Genomic DNA, 18,867 nt, shown 5'->3' on the forward strand with positions numbered 1-18,867 from the left:
AAATTCTCACTGTCACATACAATGAGTTTTGAATACATCTATTTCTACAACAAAATATTCTCTTTATATACATTTCTACAATAAAATATTCTCTTATGTACACATTCCATAAATTAATTATTTATATCTTATTCAAGACGAAAGATTCTTTAATGCTGCTCGTTTTGGCAGTTTTCTTCTTCATATACTTGACCATCACGCCTTCTAGTGTCCAGGTGCAGACGGTAATAAAACTAACAAAGTTCATAATGATAATACAATGAAAATAACTTCCGGTGATATCACGGACAATGCCCAAAATCGAACCTCCTACTAAAATACACAAACCATTAATCATCAACTCCATTCCCGAAGCCGACGGGAGTTTCTCCAAACTAACATGGTTTGGGACAATCAATTTCATGTAAACTCTTCTCACTCCTTTGGCAATTCCCAGTCCAATTGCTGGTATTAGTAATACTTTAAAATCGGTCGAAAAGAGAAGACCTAGGGACAAAACAAATTTATTGCAGTGCTGCCAACAGACTGACACTTACGTACCAAATCTCATGACGGCAGTAAAGATAATGGTGAAAACGTAAATCTGTCTGGGAGTACTTTTCAGGTAATCTCCAATGTAAGGAGCTAAGAATCTAAATACGATATCTGCCGCCCCCAATGTCGATATGAATGTGGCTATTTGGTAAGTAGTCAGACCGAGGTCGTTCAGAATGAAAGGAGTCAAAAGAGTAAAATTCATGTCTACGAATAACGAAAGAGACAGTCCGAGTAGAATGTTGAGAAAAATTCCGTCTTGCAGCAAGTCAAGATCGAAGAAATTTGTGATTTTGGCCAAGAGACCCTTCGATTCTTGGGATGCGTTGTCCGTACATGCATCACAACTATCTTGGACACTGTCCGGTTGTGAACCTGGAATAATAGTGGACTTAAAAAACAAAAAATTGTGTATACGTGGGGCGGGTGTAAGTATAGTGCCAAATTAGCAGAAATGCGCAGTCTGAAGCACTGATAAATAGATTTAATGAGTGTTTTTACTAAGATTTATGTCAGTTAAAAATTTGACTTTCAAGGTTTTTTGTACAAAACAAGCGTCAGCGGTTCTCAAACTGTCAACAGACACTGGTTTAGTGCGGCACACCACTTGACACCCACCTCCCCTCCATTACTTTTCTTTTGTTCGAGCGTCAATTGTTCATTCTCATCCTTCATGTGCCACTTGACTGGTTGCAACAGCAACGCCGTCACAAAAAAGTGCGCACAAAGGCCGCCGAAGATGAGCATAACTCCTTGGGGGTCGTAGAACTTCATCAAAAAAGTAATCAGTTGTGGCAGGACGATGGGCCCGAAACCCGTTACGGTGACCGTGAAACCGATCGCCTTGCTCCTCCTCTTCTTGAAGTAGGTGTTCAAGGCCAAGCTGAAGGACGACTTGCACATCCCCAAGCCCAGAGCTGCAATTATCATCATCATCACCGTTATTGCCACAGAGAAATCGTGGAGACGAACACGCGACCAGTCCGTATGCCACGATGAAGAAGGGAAAGCTCCGCGCGAAGGAAGTGGAGGTGATGCCGCCGAAGTAGAGGACCGCGGCCAGCATCGCCGTTTTGCGATAACCGAAGAGCTTGAGGAGGAGACCGTTCAGGAGCCCGGTCAGCATACCGAAAGCGGTGTGGAGGTTGACGATCAGGGAGACTTCGGCAGCCGAGAGGCCCAACTCGGCGAAGGTGTCTTTGAAAATGAGGCCGAAACAACTGCTCAAAGGAATGTAGATGAACTGAAAGAGGAAAGAGAATTAGGTCATGATGGTTTGCAAGTATGGTTCTTACGCTGTTGAGGGCCATCGCTGAGGCGACCACCCAGCCGTACCCACCGTCCGGGGGTACCTTCGTCGTGACGAACTCTACGTTGTTCGCATCTTTCATGTTCGTTGTGAACCGACTGACTATCAGCTGTATTCAAATGTTTCCGATAAGAGCGATACAGACGAGAATAAAGTCCGGTTCAGTAATAATTAAGAGACATTGTGCTGTTTTTTATCAGTACTTAAACTGTGTCAACTGAAGCCAAATAAAATTTATTATATGTCTTTGTTTGAAGGATCATTCCTCCTTTTGTTGTAAACAATTTAGAGATTTGTCTTTTCAGATTTAAACCAGTAATCAAGATTATCTTTTATCACCAGCTTGTTTTTTTCCGTTTAGTCTGTCTCGACTTGATCTTGTACACAATTCAAAAAAAAAACGCCCTCTGGTGTTTACATTGCGGTCACAATAACACTAACACAGTTCGTGTCAACAATTACAAAAACCGTGGACTATTGACATTTCTAGAGGAATGTCGATATTAAATGTGCCACCAAAAGTCCTTCGGCTGTTCTCGTCATCCATTAATCAAAAATTTGGAATGATATTGTCGTCAATTTCGTCCAAACAAACCAGGTGCGCCTGATCTGCCAATCGAACGGTTGGCAACACTGGAAATTTTAAAAATTGTCTTCTCTTGAACCTGCTTGAACTATCGTTCTTGTTTTATTTTTGGTTGACAAATTCTGAACTTTTCTTCCTTAAAACTAGTGTTCTTAAAACTAACGCTATATGCTATATGGTATGAAACGTGATTTTTTATGGATGAGGTCAACAATCTTTGATCCATGTGGTCCCATTTTTTTCACATGTTGGGATAGGTATCAGTCAGTTATCCACTTCAAGTGTAAGTCCTTCAATTCCCATTTACATTTTGCTATTCAGGATAGTGATAAGAGTGATTTTACGAAGAGAAGATAGATAATACTGAAACCAAAACAACACTCCATTTAACTGTCAAGCTCCAAAAAAAATCATCAGTTTGTCCGTTACGAAGATTTTTCGTTCTTCGTTGTGTAGAATTTTTTTGAAGAATCAGCTGTCTGGGTAAACCCCCTTTGAAGCAAGGGTCTGAGTTGAAATTTTGTGGTAGTTCTAATGTCCCAAACAATCCAAACATCCAAGCTGCGTTGTGAAAAGTTAAGGTTATGTCAGTTTTCTGTTTATAACGGATAAAATATCGGATAATCGATTCCAATTAATTGGTGAATTGTGAAAGAAGTGATGGACGTGGATGAGGAGCCCGCTGGAAAATTCGACTCGTTTATAATAAAGTAAGTTTTTAACCTCAATCTAGTGGAGAAAATTAGATTTCGCAATTTATATTTAGAGCCACAAACGTCCCGCTTGAATTTTTTCAAAACCGCGATGTAGCGAAGCGATATTTCCGCCGTTTCGGCAAGGTCAAGTTGGTGATGTTCAAGCCAAAGCGCTTCACACTTTTGATCGAATACGCCAATGAAGACAGCATGTTGAACGCCTTGGACGTCGCCGGGGAGTACAACGGTCACGTCTTTAAAGTAACTAGAGACACAGAAACCGTCTTGAAGAAGAAGAAAACGAAGAAGAACCCCGACCCGGACTGGACGGACGACCCAGACGTCAAAGCGGAACTCGAGGCGATGGGCGCGTTCGGGGTGGCGCGCACCTACGACTTGCGATCAGAAGGTAATTTGTCACTTAGGGAGAGACAAATTGTAATATTTTTGCAGCCATGAGTGTAGATCCTGTGGAGGTGACGAAGAACAAACCCCGGCGATGGAAGAGCGCGTCTGCTTCGCCAAAGCCCCAAAAAAAGAAGACTGTAATAAGAGAATCAATCAGTGCGGAGCATTCGGAACTTGTGCACATTGTCAGACAGCAAGCTCTCTCCATTGAAGACAAATTCAAAATTCTGGACGCCAGAGACAAATTGATCAGGATCAAGCTGAAGAACAGCATCGAATTGAGCAAAACTACAGCGACCGTGGGGACCTGTCCGGACATGTGCCCCGAAAAGGAGCGCCTCATGCGCGAGACCCAACACCAAGTGGCTTTGTACGAGCAGGCGGAGGGGGGCAAAGGTATGAACGCGCGGTTGGCGGTCAAGCAGTACTCAAGGAGTTCAGCGGATCAAGAGGCGCCCCTTCCCCAAGAGCTGAGACCTGTCTCGGTGCTCCAAATGACCATGGGGTATTTGATGCACCGGATAATGAATCTTTGCGACAGCCCCGACGTACGCACTTCCCAAATGGCACGACTCTCGTTACAAGTCATTCTTTCAGGTGAACATTGCCGAATGGTACCACTTTTTGTGGGATAGGACCCGCGGAATTCGGAAGGATATCACCCAACAGGAGTTGTGCTGTCAAGGTTCCGTCGCACTGGTAGAGCAGTGCGCCCGATTTCATATATTCTGTTCTGCGAGGTTAGTCTCCGAAGATCCGTCGGTTTTCGACCAAAAAATCAACACCGAAAACTTGACCAAGTGTCTCCAGACGTTGAAATATATGTACCACGATTTGCAGCTGAAGGGGGAGTCATGCAAGAACGAGCCCGAGTTCAGGGCTTATATCATTTTGCTAAATTTGAACGATGGCAACTTCATGTGGGAGGTGGGTAAAACAATCTATTATTCATGTGGGATGGTTTTTATTGTAAATAGAGGAAAATTGGTATAAAAACAAAACATTTTAATCGGCATTTCGAAATGTCAAATTCCATTTAGGTTGGTTGCCTGTCGAGAAATTAATTGGTAATTGACGTGACGTAAGTTGGCAACAGTGTCATCGAAAATACGGTGAAAAAGGTTTCTATTCGAAATTTAGGGAATAGCAGTGAAAATGAACGCTAGAGAGGTTTATTTTTTGCTGAGCTTACGAAAAATTAGAAAAAGATTGGTTTTTGCAGAGAATCAGTGTTGTAAGTTGTGACATAACCTCACTTTTTGGCAGCTATGAAAAAGGATCAGTTGGACTTTCTTTGAGTCCCGTTTCAGCCTTTCATTAATTTAAAGGCGCCAATAAATATATTAAATAAATAATATACATAAAAATAAAAGTTTCACGTGTAATTTTTATTTCTCTGTTAGGTACAACAACTGAGAAAAGAGATTCAACAGTCAAAAGAAGTAAAATTCGCGCTGGAGGTCTATTCGTCTTTGGACAAACGCAACTACGTCAAATTTTTCAAGTTGGTCAACTCGACAACTCACCTGAACGCTTGCATTTTAATGCGTTACTTCATCCAAGTGAGGCTATCAGCTATAAAGACGCTCTTAAAGTCGTACTCGCCCCGTGTATCTCAAACGTCATTCCCCGTATCACATTTGACCAAAATCCTAGCTTTCGAAAGTCTAGAATCCACGATCGAGTTTGTGGAAAGTTACGGTTTGACCACCAACATCGAAAGAAACCGAATTATCCTGGACAAACCCAGCTTTTCGGATCCAGAATATCCGTACGTTCTGGACAGAGCGATAAATTTGGTCGAATCGAAAAGAAATTCTTCAATAGGTGAAGTGGTTTGTGGTAGAGAACTACCGCCAAAAACGTACGAAAATCACGTGCCCCAAGACAGTTTCGACGAGGAAGGGTACTTGACGGTCACTCCTGACGTCGACGAGGTAGATTCGGTCACAAAGAAGGAAGAAACGAAAATCGAGGAACAGAAAGAGAAGATTAATGATCCACCTAAGATATTGAGCAGTCGTGTTGCGTCTCCGAGTCGCAGTCAAAATATTTTTGCACCGTCGGTGCAAAAGATTTTTACTCCCGCGATTGAGAATCAAAATGTTTTCGCTCCGGTGAGTCAAAGTGTTTCTGTTCCGAGTCAGAGTCAAAATATTTTCGCTCCGGTTTGTCAAAATCAAAAGATTTTTGGCACCGGGAGTCAAAATGAGAATGTTTTTGCTCTTGCAAAACAAAGTGACAGTATTTTTGGGAAAGATTCTGCGGCGAAAAGCGCTTTCACCAAGCCGGAAAAAACAGAACAGAGTGTCTTTGGGAAGGGGGAAAAGAGTGTTTTTGGGAAAACAGAAACCGATTCTGGAGAAATGTCGTCGACGAAGTCGCTTTGGTCGACCCCTCCCGCGGCCAGATCTGGCATTTTTGGCCAGAAGAATATTTTTGGTGGGGAGGTGGTGTCGTCTACGCCTCTCATAGTCGAAACTCCCAAATTGGAGGTAACTCGGTCCGTGCAGGCGGAAGTCGATGATAAACGCGTCGAAGAAGAGTCGAAGCGCCGCAGAGCTGAGGAGGAGAAACGGAAAAAAGAAGAAGAAATAAAACGGGAGGAGCTGAAGAAGAGGCTGGAGCAAGAACGGAAACGATTGGAGGAGGCGAAGGCCTTGGCCGTCAAGAAGAAAATGATAGAAGAGCAACAAAAACGAATCCAACAAGAAAGACGCAAAAACGTCGAGATCAAAGCGGCAGTGAGCAATTTGATCGACGAGTTGTTGAGCAGCGTGGAGGAAGAGGTGAAGCGTGTGACGTTGGGCGAGATTTCGCGACGGATGCGCGAGAGGAGGCTGAGAAGGGTGATAGCGAAGTGGAGGGAGAATACGAGAAGGAAGCGGAAGCGCAAAGCGATAGATTTTAATCCGTCGTGGTGCAGCACCATGACAGTGAGAGAGGAGGCGGAGGAGTTGAGCACCAAGAGTCAGAGCCTCACGGTGTCGAACATCAAGAGGTACAAGAGGGGACAAGCGGCCGAAATAGAACCGAGCGAAGACGACATCACCAAGATCGACTTGTCAGAGCTGACGCACAAGCTCCTCACGAAGAAGTGTTTAGAATTGGACATGAAGCTGCACCAAGAGCTCTTCTGGAAGGTGACGATTTCGCTGCCCGACGAGTTAGAGTGCAAGAGCGGCCTGAATCACATCGAGAGGGTGTTGGACGGTTGCATCAAGTGGACGAAGAAGGGGTCCACGACCGTGACGATCGAACAGTCCAAATCAACCCCGACCGTCACGTACTGTCTGGAGAGACAGAAGGGGTTGCTCGTCAACAGCAGAAACGACACGAACGGTTTCATCTTTGTGGCCAACGACTTCAGCGACGACCTGCGCGAGAGAATCATCCAAAATTTCCGGAACTTCGGCGTCTTCGTCAAGGTCCCGGTAGTGTTGGCGTTGCAGACTTACACCGAGAACAAGTCGCACCTGAAGGCGCTCCTGCAAGAGGGCATCATCTCCGACTACTTGATAATCGTCGACAAGTTCACGTCGAAGAATCTGGTCAACATGGTCGAGGAGGCTTTGATATTCCTGTCGACGCGGATCGAAAAGACGCCACCGCTGGAGATGGACACGCTCAAGTCGTTCCTCACCAAGCATTTGTGCTGCGACATCTGGAAGCGCGCCAACAGCTTCGCCAAGTGGAACTCCAACTACAAGAACTGTTTGAAGAATCCCAACAGCGTGATTTATCTGTACAACGAGGCCCTCGACCGTCTCAAGGCGATCGTGTTGGACGATGAATGCACAGAGCACTCCAGATTTCCCCAAATACTCAAAGAATTCCTGCGCAGCGACATCCCAGACTCGCTCCCGTGCGACTACAAGTACTTTCCCAACTTTTGGGACAACGCCACCTACCGGACGCACATCGAGTCGGTGCTGGACCAGCTGAGACTTCCCAGTTTTCTGGTGAATTGGCCCCCAAGAGATCAGCTGGAGTTGGAAGACGGCATCTCGAAGTACTGCGCGCAGATCGTCAAAAACTCAGAGAGTTGCTTCTACAGGACCATGAGTGTCCTGTTGAAGTATGTGGACTCTGGTGGGGATTTTGACGGCGTGAGGGAAGTGCTGTGGACGGACGTTGTGGAGTTGTTGGCTTTGGAAAAGCTCAACCAGACGAATTTTTCGCTGTACGGGACAGGATTCGTCAACCAGTCGGTTTACAATCAATTGGTCGTTGTCTATAACGTCAATTCGCTCGGTGATTACGTCAGAAGTGATTGGTTTTACATCAACAATCCCGTCATCAAGCAGAAAATATTTCAGTTTTTGGGGGAAGCACCGGTCGAGATGGAGGTGGAGAAAGAGGTGGTCGACGATTTGGATATTGACGAGATTTTGGACAAAATTACGCAGCCCAGGAACCAAAATGTGGGCAAAATTAAAAATGAGATGAGGAAGTGTAAAAAGCTGTTGACAGATCTGGAGGACAGTGTTGTTGTTCACAAGAGGATCCTAGAGAAGTCTGGACATCTGCTGAAGAGTTTGATAGAAGACAATTGAACCACTTTTACTTAACGAATTCATGTTTTATGTTAGTATTTAATTAATTGTAAATGAGGACGAACGAATTACAAAACTAGTTTTTATTTCAAATAACTTAACAAAAAACCCACACACAAAACAAATAAATTATGTAATTGGTTACAACTCGTCGCCTCGCGTGTACTTGTAATTCTTCTTGTCCTTCCAGCCGTAAGCTGGGGCTGGGGCACAGTAGCACGCTTTCTTCTGGGCGTCGATGTAGGCCTTGCACCCTAGAGTCAGCGTCCCAGTGAACAGCATCTTAGCCGCCCCTTTGCACGCTACAACCCGATAAATTTCCGTTTTGTCGCTAGATCAACCAGTCTTACCTTTAACAATCGAGATGCCTCCGACTGTCTTGTCATAAGAGTCGCAGTACTTGTAGAGACACCTCTTGAACTCCATATCGCACACTTCCTTGTCATTGTTGCAAGTGTCATAACAAATGTCGTGCAAATCGCAGCATTTTTTCATTTCGCCGACTGGCAAGTAGTCGGTGTCGATTTTCAGGCCCAGGGAGCCGCACCCGTCCGCCGACGGTACGTGATGCCGATCGAGTCTGGGGGCCGCCCCTGCAACAGCCGTTTAGAGGAGGCCTCACCCTCGCCGCGCTCACCTGTGGGGCACTTGAACACGCAGTTTTCCTCGACGGCAGCGTCGAAGATGTCATGAAAATTTCGAAAATTCTTCGCTACTTTAATCACGTTGTGGAACACGTCGCCGAAGATGGACTCCGCAGAGATGACCGCATCGCGCAGGTTGGTTAACAGGCCGGAACCGCACCCCGAGTCGATGTACCCTACGAAGGTGAGCACGTAAATCGCCAGTTTGCCGTAAGGGATGTCCATCATCAAGCGCTCACTTTCATTCTGCACAAATCTACCGACTGGTGCGATTTGAGGTTATGTAATCACGAAACGCTGACACTTGACTTGACAGGTCGGCGCGCGATTGGTGCGTTGCAAAATTGACGCGCTGCGATTGGTCAGTATTTTGGTTTGATAAATCGTGGCCGGCTGTGGCTTTTGGGAAAATTCACCACCAGAAATTTTTGGTTATTTTCGTGGCGTGGCTCATTCAAATCCACGTCAGTTTGTATTTTGCGCATTTATTGTCGACGCCAAATAGCGAATATACGAGGTGAGTAAGTAAAGTGGTGAACGGTCGGGTTTTACGCGGTCAGTGTTGCCAAAGCGAACAGAAACTTGTTGATTGTCATTCAATAGAACCGAGGTCGTTCAGAAATAGTTTCAATAGCAATAGTCTCATAAATTATTCACCTGGGACTGCGAACATGTGTAGCAACGTGCCAGCGGTCTGAATTAATTGTCTTTTTCGACACGTTAATTGCATCAGGTTGTCAAACCTTCGACCATAGACCAAGATTGCAAATTGTAAAATAATTTCTGACGACGTTCATTTGTCCATGGCAAGTTGTTTTTAAACTTGTCGGTGTGGAGGACAGTTTTGTTGGTAATTAATTATCCATTGTTCCGCGGTTGTAAATCACGGGTGACGCGGTTTAAGTGTTGCAAATTGATAAGTTTTATCGTGGGAAGTTGTCGGTTTCGTTATTGGTGTTGTGTAAAGGTAGGATGCGTTTCGGGCGAATTGATTTTTCGTTTGGAGAAAAAGAGCGGAGTCAGGGGAATCGATAGATAAAGTCTAAAATTATGTTGGCAACATTTCAAATGGCTCAACGAAGGAGTGAATGGTTTAGACAAAAAGGATAATGCATCAGCGCGCACAACGCAAAATAATAAACAAAAAACTCGTACCTACGACGGATCGATACGAAAATAGACTCGGCGAATAAAAAGGCAAAAAAGACGCAGCAGACAAAAACCGTGAAGATTTTGCAGACTCACGATGACCTTAACACGCAAATACGTTTGTTAAACCGTTCGAGAGGGAGAGTCGGGCGCAAATTCGCGAAAACGGTGTTTTTGGCACGTGCGTCGAGGTTTAATAAAAATTTGCGCACTTTCAGGTGTGCAGTGTAGCCTGCGCTACGTTTGACAGACGTGAACGAACCCGGTCGATCGTTTCCTGTAATTAAAAATAATCGGAAAACAGAGGGAAAAAAACGTACGACGCAGTCGACAACAAAGAGATTTGGCGGCCAAGTGCAATTTTAAAATAGAAATCATTTTTCCCCCGAACCGATGAAAATACAGTGCGTGCGCAATCACCTGGACGAAGATAGGCGAGCAGGGGTGCCACAAGTCGGAGCGAGAGAGCCAACGAGTTGAATTATCGAGTTGTTAGGTTAGACTGTGACAAAACAAAGAAGTCGAGTGGGGAACGTGCAAATATTCTAATGTCAATTTCAGAACTCAGCTGTTGGAGGGTGATTGACTTTTCATTTTCATCGAGTCTCTGAATTTACAGTCATCGTGCGACGCGATTTTACCGAGATTTAATTCGAAACCTCCGGAGACAAAGCACCACAACAAACACCAACAGAATGAGCGAACTGTCCCAAGAAGAGGTGAGTTTAGGTTAATTTTTTTTGTCCCGTCGACAGAGCCCGTCCCGACCGACCCGCCGGGGTCTTCGAGGCGTGCGCCCCACCAGCACCTCGCGCTCACCCTCCCTGTTCCAGATGCGTCGAAGGCGTCTCGCCCGCTTGGCAGTCCTCGACAACGTGTCACCCTCGAACTCGGTCTCGCCCCCCATCACCCCCATCTCGCAGTCCCCGATCGGCACGAGCCAGACGCAGAGCCCCCCGAGCACGCCCATCGACGACAAGTGCTTCGCGGAGGTGAACAAGCGCGCCAACGACGACGACAAGGAGGCCACCTACGAGCAGGCTAAGTGCGATGGGGTGTTCCAAGTGCCCAGCAAACCGATCGACATGCCCTCGAGCTCCAAGAACAGAACGAGAGCCCCGCCGCAACGGAGCGACTCCGAGACCAGTTCTATACACATGGAGGTGGACGAGGTCAGCGGGTGCGCCGACAAGGCGGGGGCGAACACCGACATCGACTCGGGATTCGAAAACATGGAGGTGAGTCGGGTTTTGAAAGCCCTCTGCTGGCCACGATCCACACGACGTGGCGAAATTAGTTTAAATCGAGGGCGCCCAGGTGACAAAGCCGATTTTGCCGTGTCAGAATGTTGACATGTCGACGGTGATTTTTGGCGGTGATGGTTGGCAACACTGTCATCCGCCGATGATCAGATTTTAAATTATTGACAAACTTGAGCCAATATTGACCGATTTGATCGGTTATTGGAGACGCGAACACCGCTTTCCGACATTTGTGTACTTGTATTTGAGCATTAAACGATGTTAGTGTTGCGCCGTAAAATTCATTTATCGTATGTCGTCAGTTGCGAAACTGCGTCACAACGTTTGCCGATTAATCTTCCCGATCAAGAGGAGTCGTTATCTTTTAATAAAAGGAAATAAATTCGTGGCATCGCTGTCCGATCACGACCACAGTTTAACGCAGTACGGACTCGGGACAAATGCACTTTTGACATTTTAACCGCAGACGACGAGATTTTTACTGCACAAAACACGTTCGCCTTTATTTATGCATCACTTGGAAGTTGTTTTACCTCTTTTGCTCGTCGCAACTTCGAGAATCTCTTGTCCCACTTGTGGAGTCAATTTTAGCAATTGCACCGTACACAGTACACACAGTGGTCCAAAAATTATCCTTATCGTCCCGTTCACATATCCATGTGACGTCATTCGGTATGTTTATGGGAACGTGTCGGATAAACAGTACATAATTAAAACAACTGTCATTTTGAAAGCGATCTATTTCTTTTTCCGTAAATCTAACGCAATCGTCTTAATAAAAAATGTTGTTGGGCAAGAGTTACGTTTGCAAGTACAATTGATGGCTTGCGTAAAAGAGAAATCTGACAGGAATAGACTAAAATAGAAAGATGGAGGCGAGTAGAAGAATATTGAAAAAGTTGATAAGATAAGGGTTATTGTAAATGTTTTTACGTCGTAGCTGATTCATAATGCATAGAGGTATAAATAGATATTTTAATGATGTATGATCGAGTCGATTTTTTTGTTCGCCCCGTATGATGTCGAGGTGGTGGTTGCAGGTGGACGAGACCGACGTCCAGAAAAAAGACGTGCCCAGACAACGAACGTCGTCTTCCCTGACGGAAATCACGGAGGAACAGCTTCAGTCGACCGTTCTCCGGATCCTCCATTCCACCCTCGAGAAGCCATCCGAGAGCCGCATGTACCTCCCCCAGACCGGTGAGGAGCTTAAGAGCAACCCGTCGACGTCGATCCGGGACGTGGTGTCGAACGCCCTGATGGAGGTGATCGTTCAAATCTCCAAGGGCAACAATCCGTTCAAGGACCTGATCCAGGGCAACAGCGACGCCGCCGACACCAGCAGCATAAACTCGCTGAGCCCGTCGCCCAGTCCGAGCCACGGCTGTCCGATACCGACGCTGCCGGTGAAGAGGGTCGACGCGTCGAACGACGGCCCCATGAACCTGGCGCTCAACTACCTGATGGACTGCTACAACAGGGTCGGCGTGGAGGAGAGGAACCAGCCGAAGAGGTCGAGCATCCCGCCGCTGAGCGACGCGCTGACGGAGGTGCGGGCGCAGCTGGTGCACTTCACCACTCTGCTGCTGAAGGGGTACATCATCCCGAACGAGGAGCTGTACAAGTTCGGAAGGTCGCCCCTTCTGACGCCCATCCTGCAGCAGACTCTCCCCAGGGGGTTCCTCACCGAGCTGGTGACCAGGACGCACACCAACGACAAGCTGTTCTCGTCGGTGTTCAGCCCCCTGCTCCAGGGACTGTACAGGATGATGCAGAACGCGAGCATAGTGGGAGAGGAGCACCGGATGCCCATCCAGACTTTGTTCGAGCTGGCGGACATCCGCTGCGGATCGCGCCCCATCTGCACCCTCATCACCAAGCAGGTGCAGTTCATGCTGGAGCCCTGCACACCGGCCCAAGGCCGCGAAATAGTACGCACCTCCTTCCTGGGGCCCTTCCTCTCGGTCTCGGTGTTCGCCGAGGATGAGCCCAAGGTGGCTGAGAAGTTCTTCTCCGGGAACTCGTCCAGCGACAAGAGCCTCAACCACACCCTCCAACTCGAACTGGAGAACACGAGGAATCTCCAGCACAGAATTTTCCACTACCTCCTGGCCAACCCGGAGAGCAGGGACGCCTGCCTCAACTATCTGGCCAAAGTTCTCAAGTACAACGAGAAAAGATCTCAGCTCCAGATGGAGGAGAGGTCGCTGGCGGGCGACGGCTTCATGCTCAACCTGCTCAGCGTCCTCCAGATGCTGTCGCTCAAGATCAAACTGGACAAGATGGATTTCCTCTATCCCTTCCACCCGGAGACTCTCATCTCCGTCGCGAACGACACCAGACTGAAGTACACGTCGCAAGATGTCGCAACGTGGTTACAAGGATTAGGTAGGTGACAGCTCGCGCGATCACCGCTGCAAAACATACGCTTTTGTTTCCGTCGACGTTTCATCGAAGCGCAAACGTCAAAAACGATTTCCTGACTTTGCAAAACAAAGTATCGAGTTCAAATCGTACCAGTAATACAGGGTGATATTGAAAGTTATCCAAATATTTTAATCACGAGCTACTGGCTTCATGTAGAACCCGGAAAAAATGTTTAAAAAATTCTATGTCAAAAAATAAAATGACATTTATTTTTTGAGCTACAATTTTTTTAAATTGTTTTTAGTCTTTTACGTTGTCAAATAACCTCGTAGGTAAAATTTCGGCACATTTTAAAAATACACCCTGTATATCATATTTTATAAAACGTACACCAATGCGGTTTCCTTATTTTAAAGCATATGTGCTATTGGTTACTTCGCATAGGCGTACATTTTATAAAACATCATATACAAGGGTACAATTAAAAAAAATTGTAGCTCAAAAAATAAAATGACATTTATTTTTTGAGCTACAATTTTTTAAATATTTTTTCCGAGTTCTGCATGAAGCCAGTAGCTCGTGATTAAAATATCTGCACAACTTTCAAAATCACCCTATATATTTTTTCTACGACTTGAAAAACTAGTATATTTTACTATTTTTAGTTTGTTTTAAAGTGTGGCGTAACTTGTTGTGTTTTGATTGTTTTTCCAATTGCTGCCAGTCGTAGAAAAAAAATGTTGCGCGGAATTTTTGCATGAAACTTTTTTGCACTAGTGAGAAAAATACTACTTTACGCACTCGTTGCGTAAACTACTGTTTATCTATTCTTAGCAGCATTGCACAGATGTTTTTGAACATACGTTACTGGTGGATGTGGAATTGTTCAAAAAAAAAAAAAAACCGGCCGTATTTATTTTCTCTGGTAGCGCGTTCGACCCACCCCCCTGCGGAATACCATTGTCTAATTGTTTGTAGAATCCGTTCACCAGTTCCAATCGCCGAACTTCTCGACCATTTGCTGGTTCCTAACGCTCCACTGCCATCACCTGTCGCTGCTGCCCGCCCTCCAGAAGTACCAGAGACGCATCAGAGCAATCCGCGACTTGCAGAAGCTCTTGGACGAAACCGTGGCCGCCGAGGCGCAGTGGCGGAACACCCCGTTCGCCCACCGGAACAAACAGTTCATCAAGAGGTGGAAGCAGCAGCTGAAGAAGCTCAACAAGTGAGCGAATCGATCTGTGCGATTGGCGATTGTTTGTTTTGTTTATGTCCAGGTCGAAAGCTTGCGCGGACGCCGGTCTGCTGGATAAGAACCTGATCAGGAGGGCGTTGATTTTCTACACTTCGGTCGCTCAGTTCCTGCTGAGTCTGATGACGAATACGCCGCCAGGGAGTCCGATGCCGTGCCTGCCGCTCCCGCCGACAACCCCCGAAGCGTTCTCGGCGCTGCCCGAGTGGTACGTGGAGGACATCGCCGAGTTCCTGCTGTTCGCGTTGCCGTAAGTAGATGCGTGACGTTTCCGATTGATTTCACGCGTGCCGATCATCAGATATTTCCCGACGGTCATCACCGAAAACATGGAGGACTCGCTGATCACGTGGCTGTTGGTGACGATCTGCTCGTCGAACCTGATCAAGAATCCGTACCTGGTGGCGAAGCTGGTCGAAGTCGTCTTCGTTATAATCCCGACGTTCCAACCGCGCTGCGAGATGCTCTACGACCGGTTCATGTCGCACGAAATCTCACGTACCGTCCTGCCCAGCGCCCTGATGAAGTTCTACACCGACGTCGAAACGACCGGTTCCAGTTCGGAGTTCTACGACAAGTTTTCAATCAGGTATCACATCAGCCTGATAATTAAGGGCATGTGGAACTCGGCCATCCACCGGCAGACCCTGATCAACGAGTCCAAGTCCGGCAAGCAGTTCGTCAAATTCGTCAACATGCTCATGAACGACACCACGTTCTTGCTGGACGAGTCGCTGGAGAGCCTCAAGCGGATACACGAGGTGCAGGAGTTGATCAGCGACGACGACAGGTGGTCCAAGATGAGCTCCGAGCAGCAGCAGAGCAGGATGAGACAGCTGACGGCGGACGAGAGACAGTGCCGCTCGTACCTCACCCTGGCGAGGGAGACCGTCGATATGTTCCACTACCTGACGGTCGACATCAAGGAGCCCTTCCTGCGGCCGGAGCTCGTCGACAGGCTGGCGTCGATGCTGAACTTCAACCTGCAGCAGCTGTGCGGCCCCAAGTGCAAGAACCTCAAAGTGAGGAATCCGGACAAGTACGGGTGGGAGCCGAGGCGGCTGCTCAGCCAGCTGGTCGATATTTACCTGCATCTGGACTGCGACCAGTTCGCCGCCGCCCTGGCAGGAGACGAGGTACGGACCCCGGAACTGGTGATGCGGACCGCGGACTAAACGCCCCGTGTGTTGCAGAGATCGTTCAGGAAGGAGCTGTTCGACGACGCCGCCGCGCGACTCGAGCGCCTCTCGATCAAGACGCCGGTCGAGATCGAACGGTTCAAGGCGCTCGCTGCCAAGGCCTACCGGGTCCTGCTCGACAACCAGAAGACGGACGACTGGATGTCGGACGCTCCGGACGAGTTCAAGGACCCCCTGATGGACACGCTGATGACGGATCCGGTGTTGTTGCCCAGCGGACAAGTCATGGACAGGTCGGTGATCATGAGACACCTGCTCAACAGCAGCACGGACCCGTTCAACAGGCAGCCCCTCACGGAAGACATGTTGCAGCCAGGTGAGTGCGAAGAAGACTGCGGTGACGCGAAATTTACCACCAAAGTAATATACGACGAAACAAATAATAAGCGAGCGGCGGTGGTAAATTTGAGCGGTCGCAGCGTTCTCGACGGAGATGCGACGACTTTTGTTTGTTTACAGTAAACGAGCTGAAAGAGAGGATCAGGATATGGAAGTCAGAGAAGACACGTTCAGCAAATTAATTTTATTTTGGTATAAATATAATTTTATTTCGAATAAATCTGTCAACTTGATTTGTTTTTTGACGACGACCGGACTCGCTGGAAGAAAGGCTGATTGTGAATCTCGTTAATTTGCATTTGTTCCTGGATTTGAATTCGTACTGCCAACGATCGCTTTTTACCACTTGAGTTGATATGTTCGATCGACTTTCCCCCAATCCGGCGGATTATTTTTGTATATACAAGCAAACGCAAAGTGAGATGTACATTTTCATCTGATCGAATTAATTTTATATTAATTATGATAAATAACCGTTAGAGTTAATTTGTGCAAACAAATTTGATTGTTTCTTTATATATATTTTTAGATTTAGTTAATAAGACAGCTTATTCGTAGACCGAAATGATCAAATTTATTTGTATTATTGAAAAATGAAAATTTTTATATGAAACCTAGTGTAGTTTTATGTAATGGGTCAACAATAAAGATTTATAAAAAAACTGAACAAATCTGTCCAGCCTCCCGAACGGATACAACATGTGTATGTGTATAGTAAAGCTCCTAGTCATGCAATACTGTCTGGCTTAAGATATGAAGGAACGAACCCCTACCCCGTATTAAAACGCTATGATTGTGCTATCGTATCACTACGTCGTTAAAATTGTGCAACGGCGGGGTCGGTCCGAGGGAGTGCTTAAAACGTGATCGTTCATAAGCCCCAAACAGCGCCCCCTCGGACCGACCCCCACCGCAAACTCCCCCTACGAATAAATTATTGTTCAAAGTTCATTGGATATTTGTTTTCGCAGACTTTTCTGTTATTGTCGATATTCGAGTGTCCAAGAGTCAGAGTGAAGATGCGCGCGCGCCCAAAACTCTGACCCAAGTCCACGAAGCGTGTTCTCGTCAACGAGAAAAAAAAAAACAGCAAAGAAACAAATCAAATCAAAATGGTTTACTATAAAATCTCTTCTTGTAACACAATGCGATGTAAACGTCAACAATAAATTAGAATCGGATAGCCTATAAAAAATATTAGTCTTTGAAGGGATGTATAAAATAGGCGAGCGGCCGGCTCGCGAGATTCCACGCGACTTAAGTACCTACCGCTTAATATCGATCGTAATAAATAACAATAAAATAAATGATCAGTGGTGATGATGAGCAAAATGGAGCGGCCAGGCTCACGTGTGCTTGACCAGATCCTTCAACACGGTGAAAAACAACTTGACGCAAACGAAAACGACTAAGAGGACCTCGTACATCTATCTTTTGGTGACGTAGGGCAGCGACGGGACGAGGCTGCAGGCCAGGACGTACAACACCCCGAAGAACAAGTTGAGCTTGGCGGTCTTCTTGGGGACGCCCTGGATGTCGTCGGAGCGGAACTGCTTCTCGATTTTGAAGGCCCCGGGGAGCGTGACCAGCGGCAGCATGAACCACTTGGAGTACTTCAGGCTGGCCACCATGAACATGATGTAGGGCGTGAAGAGGAGGAAGGCGTAGAGCACGTGCGAGGCGGTGTGTCCGATGATGATGGCCAGCGTGACGATGCCCACCTTCTTGTCGGACTCTGAGTCGCGCGTGTTGTTGCTGTGCAGGATGGCCTCGGTGTTGAGGGCGAGCGGGATGGCGTAGTAGATGGTGGCCCACTCGACGCGCCCCGTCTGCGACATGAACGCGAACAGCACTGAGATAGGCCCGAACAGGATCAGGATGAGCACGTCGCCGAGGGCGATGTACTTGAAGCCGATGCCCCCCGTGTAGAGGAAGCTCGACGAGAGGCCGCCGAAGTAGACGAGCGCCAGGTGCTCCATCTTGGCGGGGGAGAGCGCCGCCAGCAGGATGAACCCCACGCAGCCCGCCAGGTACAGCAGCGCCCCCAACGACACCACCTCGTCCTTGGACAGGATGTGGTCGACCAGGATCCTGTCGTCGGACTTGCGGTTGTCGATACCCTTCACGTAGTCGAAATAGGTGTTGACGACGTTGCCGGCGCCGTGGACCGACACCACCGTGAACACAGTCAGCAGCAGGGTGGCGTAGTTGAAGTGGGTCGTCCCGGGGTACTTGTAGGCGATGGTAGAGCCCAGCAGCGTCGGCATCAGGCTGGCGCTCAGCGACCAAGGGCGCAGCGCCAGCACGTAGCTCGACACCTTCATCAGGCCCGACTTGGTGCGGTCCTGCGCCTTGGGGCTCGGCGCCCCGTTCGTGAGCAGTTTCTCGGCGGAGGGGCTCTCCGGGAGTGTCATGGCCTGGTGCTGTGGGGCTGGTCTCGGTTGCTGATGTGCGGTGCTGGTTCGCGGCTGGAGTCTCGCTTTGTGGATCTTTTACCGATTTACAAACGGAACATAACCAAACAACTCTATTTTTGACGTGACAAGTGACAATGACAAGTGTGGTTA

General features: G+C 47.4%; 5 protein-coding genes across 7 annotated transcripts; 2 read left to right on the forward strand and 3 right to left on the reverse strand.

Moving 5' to 3' along the window:
- Window positions 1-22: 22 nt before the first annotated feature.
- Window positions 23-2,071, reverse strand: LOC138139345 (monocarboxylate transporter 12-like). Of its 3 annotated transcripts, XM_069059586.1 has the most exons (6): window positions 1,830-2,071; window positions 1,507-1,777; window positions 1,167-1,451; window positions 541-909; window positions 380-486; window positions 171-312 (listed from the first exon to the last, which is right to left on the reverse strand). In XM_069059586.1, exons 1-6 carry the CDS (start codon window positions 1,923-1,925, stop codon window positions 310-312), a joined length of 1,131 nt encoding a protein of 376 aa, XP_068915687.1. In that variant the 5' UTR covers window positions 1,926-2,071; the 3' UTR covers window positions 171-309. The 3 variants fall into 3 exon arrangements, with proteins under 3 accessions (XP_068915686.1, XP_068915688.1, XP_068915687.1); XM_069059585.1 differs by having other exon boundaries at window positions 23-486; XM_069059587.1 differs by having other exon boundaries at window positions 23-486; window positions 541-893; window positions 1,139-1,451.
- A 419-nt stretch (window positions 2,072-2,490) lies between these two features.
- On the forward strand, window positions 2,491-8,174 carry xmas (RRM_XMAS2 and SAC3_GANP domain-containing protein xmas). The gene is made up of 6 exons (XM_069059573.1): window positions 2,491-2,692; window positions 2,751-3,139; window positions 3,196-3,533; window positions 3,578-4,080; window positions 4,130-4,459; window positions 4,936-8,174. The coding sequence occupies exons 2-6, from the start codon at window positions 3,090-3,092 to the stop codon at window positions 8,086-8,088; spliced, it is 4,374 nt and encodes a 1,457-aa protein (XP_068915674.1). The 5' UTR covers window positions 2,491-2,692; window positions 2,751-3,089; the 3' UTR covers window positions 8,089-8,174.
- On the reverse strand, window positions 8,157-9,256 carry GXIVsPLA2 (phospholipase A2 group XII). The gene is made up of 3 exons (XM_069059612.1): window positions 8,726-9,256; window positions 8,439-8,681; window positions 8,157-8,390 (listed from the first exon to the last, which is right to left on the reverse strand). The coding sequence occupies exons 1-3, from the start codon at window positions 8,958-8,960 to the stop codon at window positions 8,230-8,232; spliced, it is 639 nt and encodes a 212-aa protein (XP_068915713.1). The 5' UTR covers window positions 8,961-9,256; the 3' UTR covers window positions 8,157-8,229.
- Window positions 9,257-10,088: 832 nt separating this feature from the next.
- On the forward strand, window positions 10,089-16,533 carry Ube4B (Ubiquitination factor E4B). Its single transcript, XM_069059574.1, has 9 exons — window positions 10,089-10,377; window positions 10,443-10,600; window positions 10,715-11,119; window positions 12,184-13,531; window positions 14,489-14,735; window positions 14,788-15,012; window positions 15,064-15,898; window positions 15,956-16,277; window positions 16,421-16,533. The coding sequence occupies exons 2-9, from the start codon at window positions 10,577-10,579 to the stop codon at window positions 16,480-16,482; spliced, it is 3,468 nt and encodes a 1,155-aa protein (XP_068915675.1). The 5' UTR covers window positions 10,089-10,377; window positions 10,443-10,576; the 3' UTR covers window positions 16,483-16,533.
- An 869-nt stretch (window positions 16,534-17,402) lies between these two features.
- Window positions 17,403-18,714, reverse strand: heix (UbiA prenyltransferase domain-containing heix). The gene has a single exon (XM_069059606.1). The coding sequence runs from the start codon at window positions 18,712-18,714 to the stop codon at window positions 17,728-17,730; it is 987 nt and encodes a 328-aa protein (XP_068915707.1). The 3' UTR covers window positions 17,403-17,727.
- Between the last annotated feature and the right edge of the window lie 153 nt (window positions 18,715-18,867).

Source organism: Tenebrio molitor, chromosome 9, assembly GCF_963966145.1.
Source record: "Tenebrio molitor chromosome 9, icTenMoli1.1, whole genome shotgun sequence".
NCBI classification, from domain to species: domain Eukaryota; kingdom Metazoa; phylum Arthropoda; class Insecta; order Coleoptera; family Tenebrionidae; genus Tenebrio; species Tenebrio molitor.

Coding starts and splice junctions, on each gene's coding strand:
- heix (XM_069059606.1), bottom strand. CDS start 18,714: ATGACACTCCCGGAGAGCCCCTCCGCCGAGAAACTGCTCACGAACGGG.
- Ube4B (XM_069059574.1), top strand. CDS start 10,577: ATGAGCGAACTGTCCCAAGAAGAG. Junction 13,532..14,488: donor AACGTGGTTACAAGGATTAG/GTAGGTGACAGC, acceptor AATTGTTTGTAG/AATCCGTTCACCAGTTCCAA. Junction 15,899..15,955: donor CCGCCCTGGCAGGAGACGAG/GTACGGACCCCG, acceptor CGTGTGTTGCAG/AGATCGTTCAGGAAGGAGCT.
- xmas (XM_069059573.1), top strand. CDS start 3,090: ATGGACGTGGATGAGGAGCCCGCTGGAAAATTCGACTCGTTTATAATA. Junction 3,140..3,195: donor TTCGACTCGTTTATAATAAA/GTAAGTTTTTAA, acceptor ATTTATATTTAG/AGCCACAAACGTCCCGCTTG. Junction 4,081..4,129: donor ATCTTTGCGACAGCCCCGAC/GTACGCACTTCC, acceptor TCATTCTTTCAG/GTGAACATTGCCGAATGGTA.
- GXIVsPLA2 (XM_069059612.1), bottom strand. CDS start 8,960: ATGATGGACATCCCTTACGGCAAACTGGCGATTTACGTGCTCACCTTC. Junction 8,682..8,725: donor CGTGTTCAAGTGCCCCACAG/GTGAGCGCGGCG, acceptor CGGCTGTTGCAG/GGGCGGCCCCCAGACTCGAT. Junction 8,391..8,438: donor AGGCATCTCGATTGTTAAAG/GTAAGACTGGTT, acceptor ATCGGGTTGTAG/CGTGCAAAGGGGCGGCTAAG.
- LOC138139345 (XM_069059587.1), bottom strand. CDS start 1,925: ATGAAAGATGCGAACAACGTAGAGTTCGTCACGACGAAGGTACCCCCG. Junction 1,452..1,506: donor GGCATACGGACTGGTCGCGT/GTTCGTCTCCAC, acceptor TGATAATTGCAG/CTCTGGGCTTGGGGATGTGC. Junction 894..1,138: donor GGGGAGGTGGGTGTCAAGTG/GTGTGCCGCACT, acceptor ACAACCGGACAG/TGTCCAAGATAGTTGTGATG.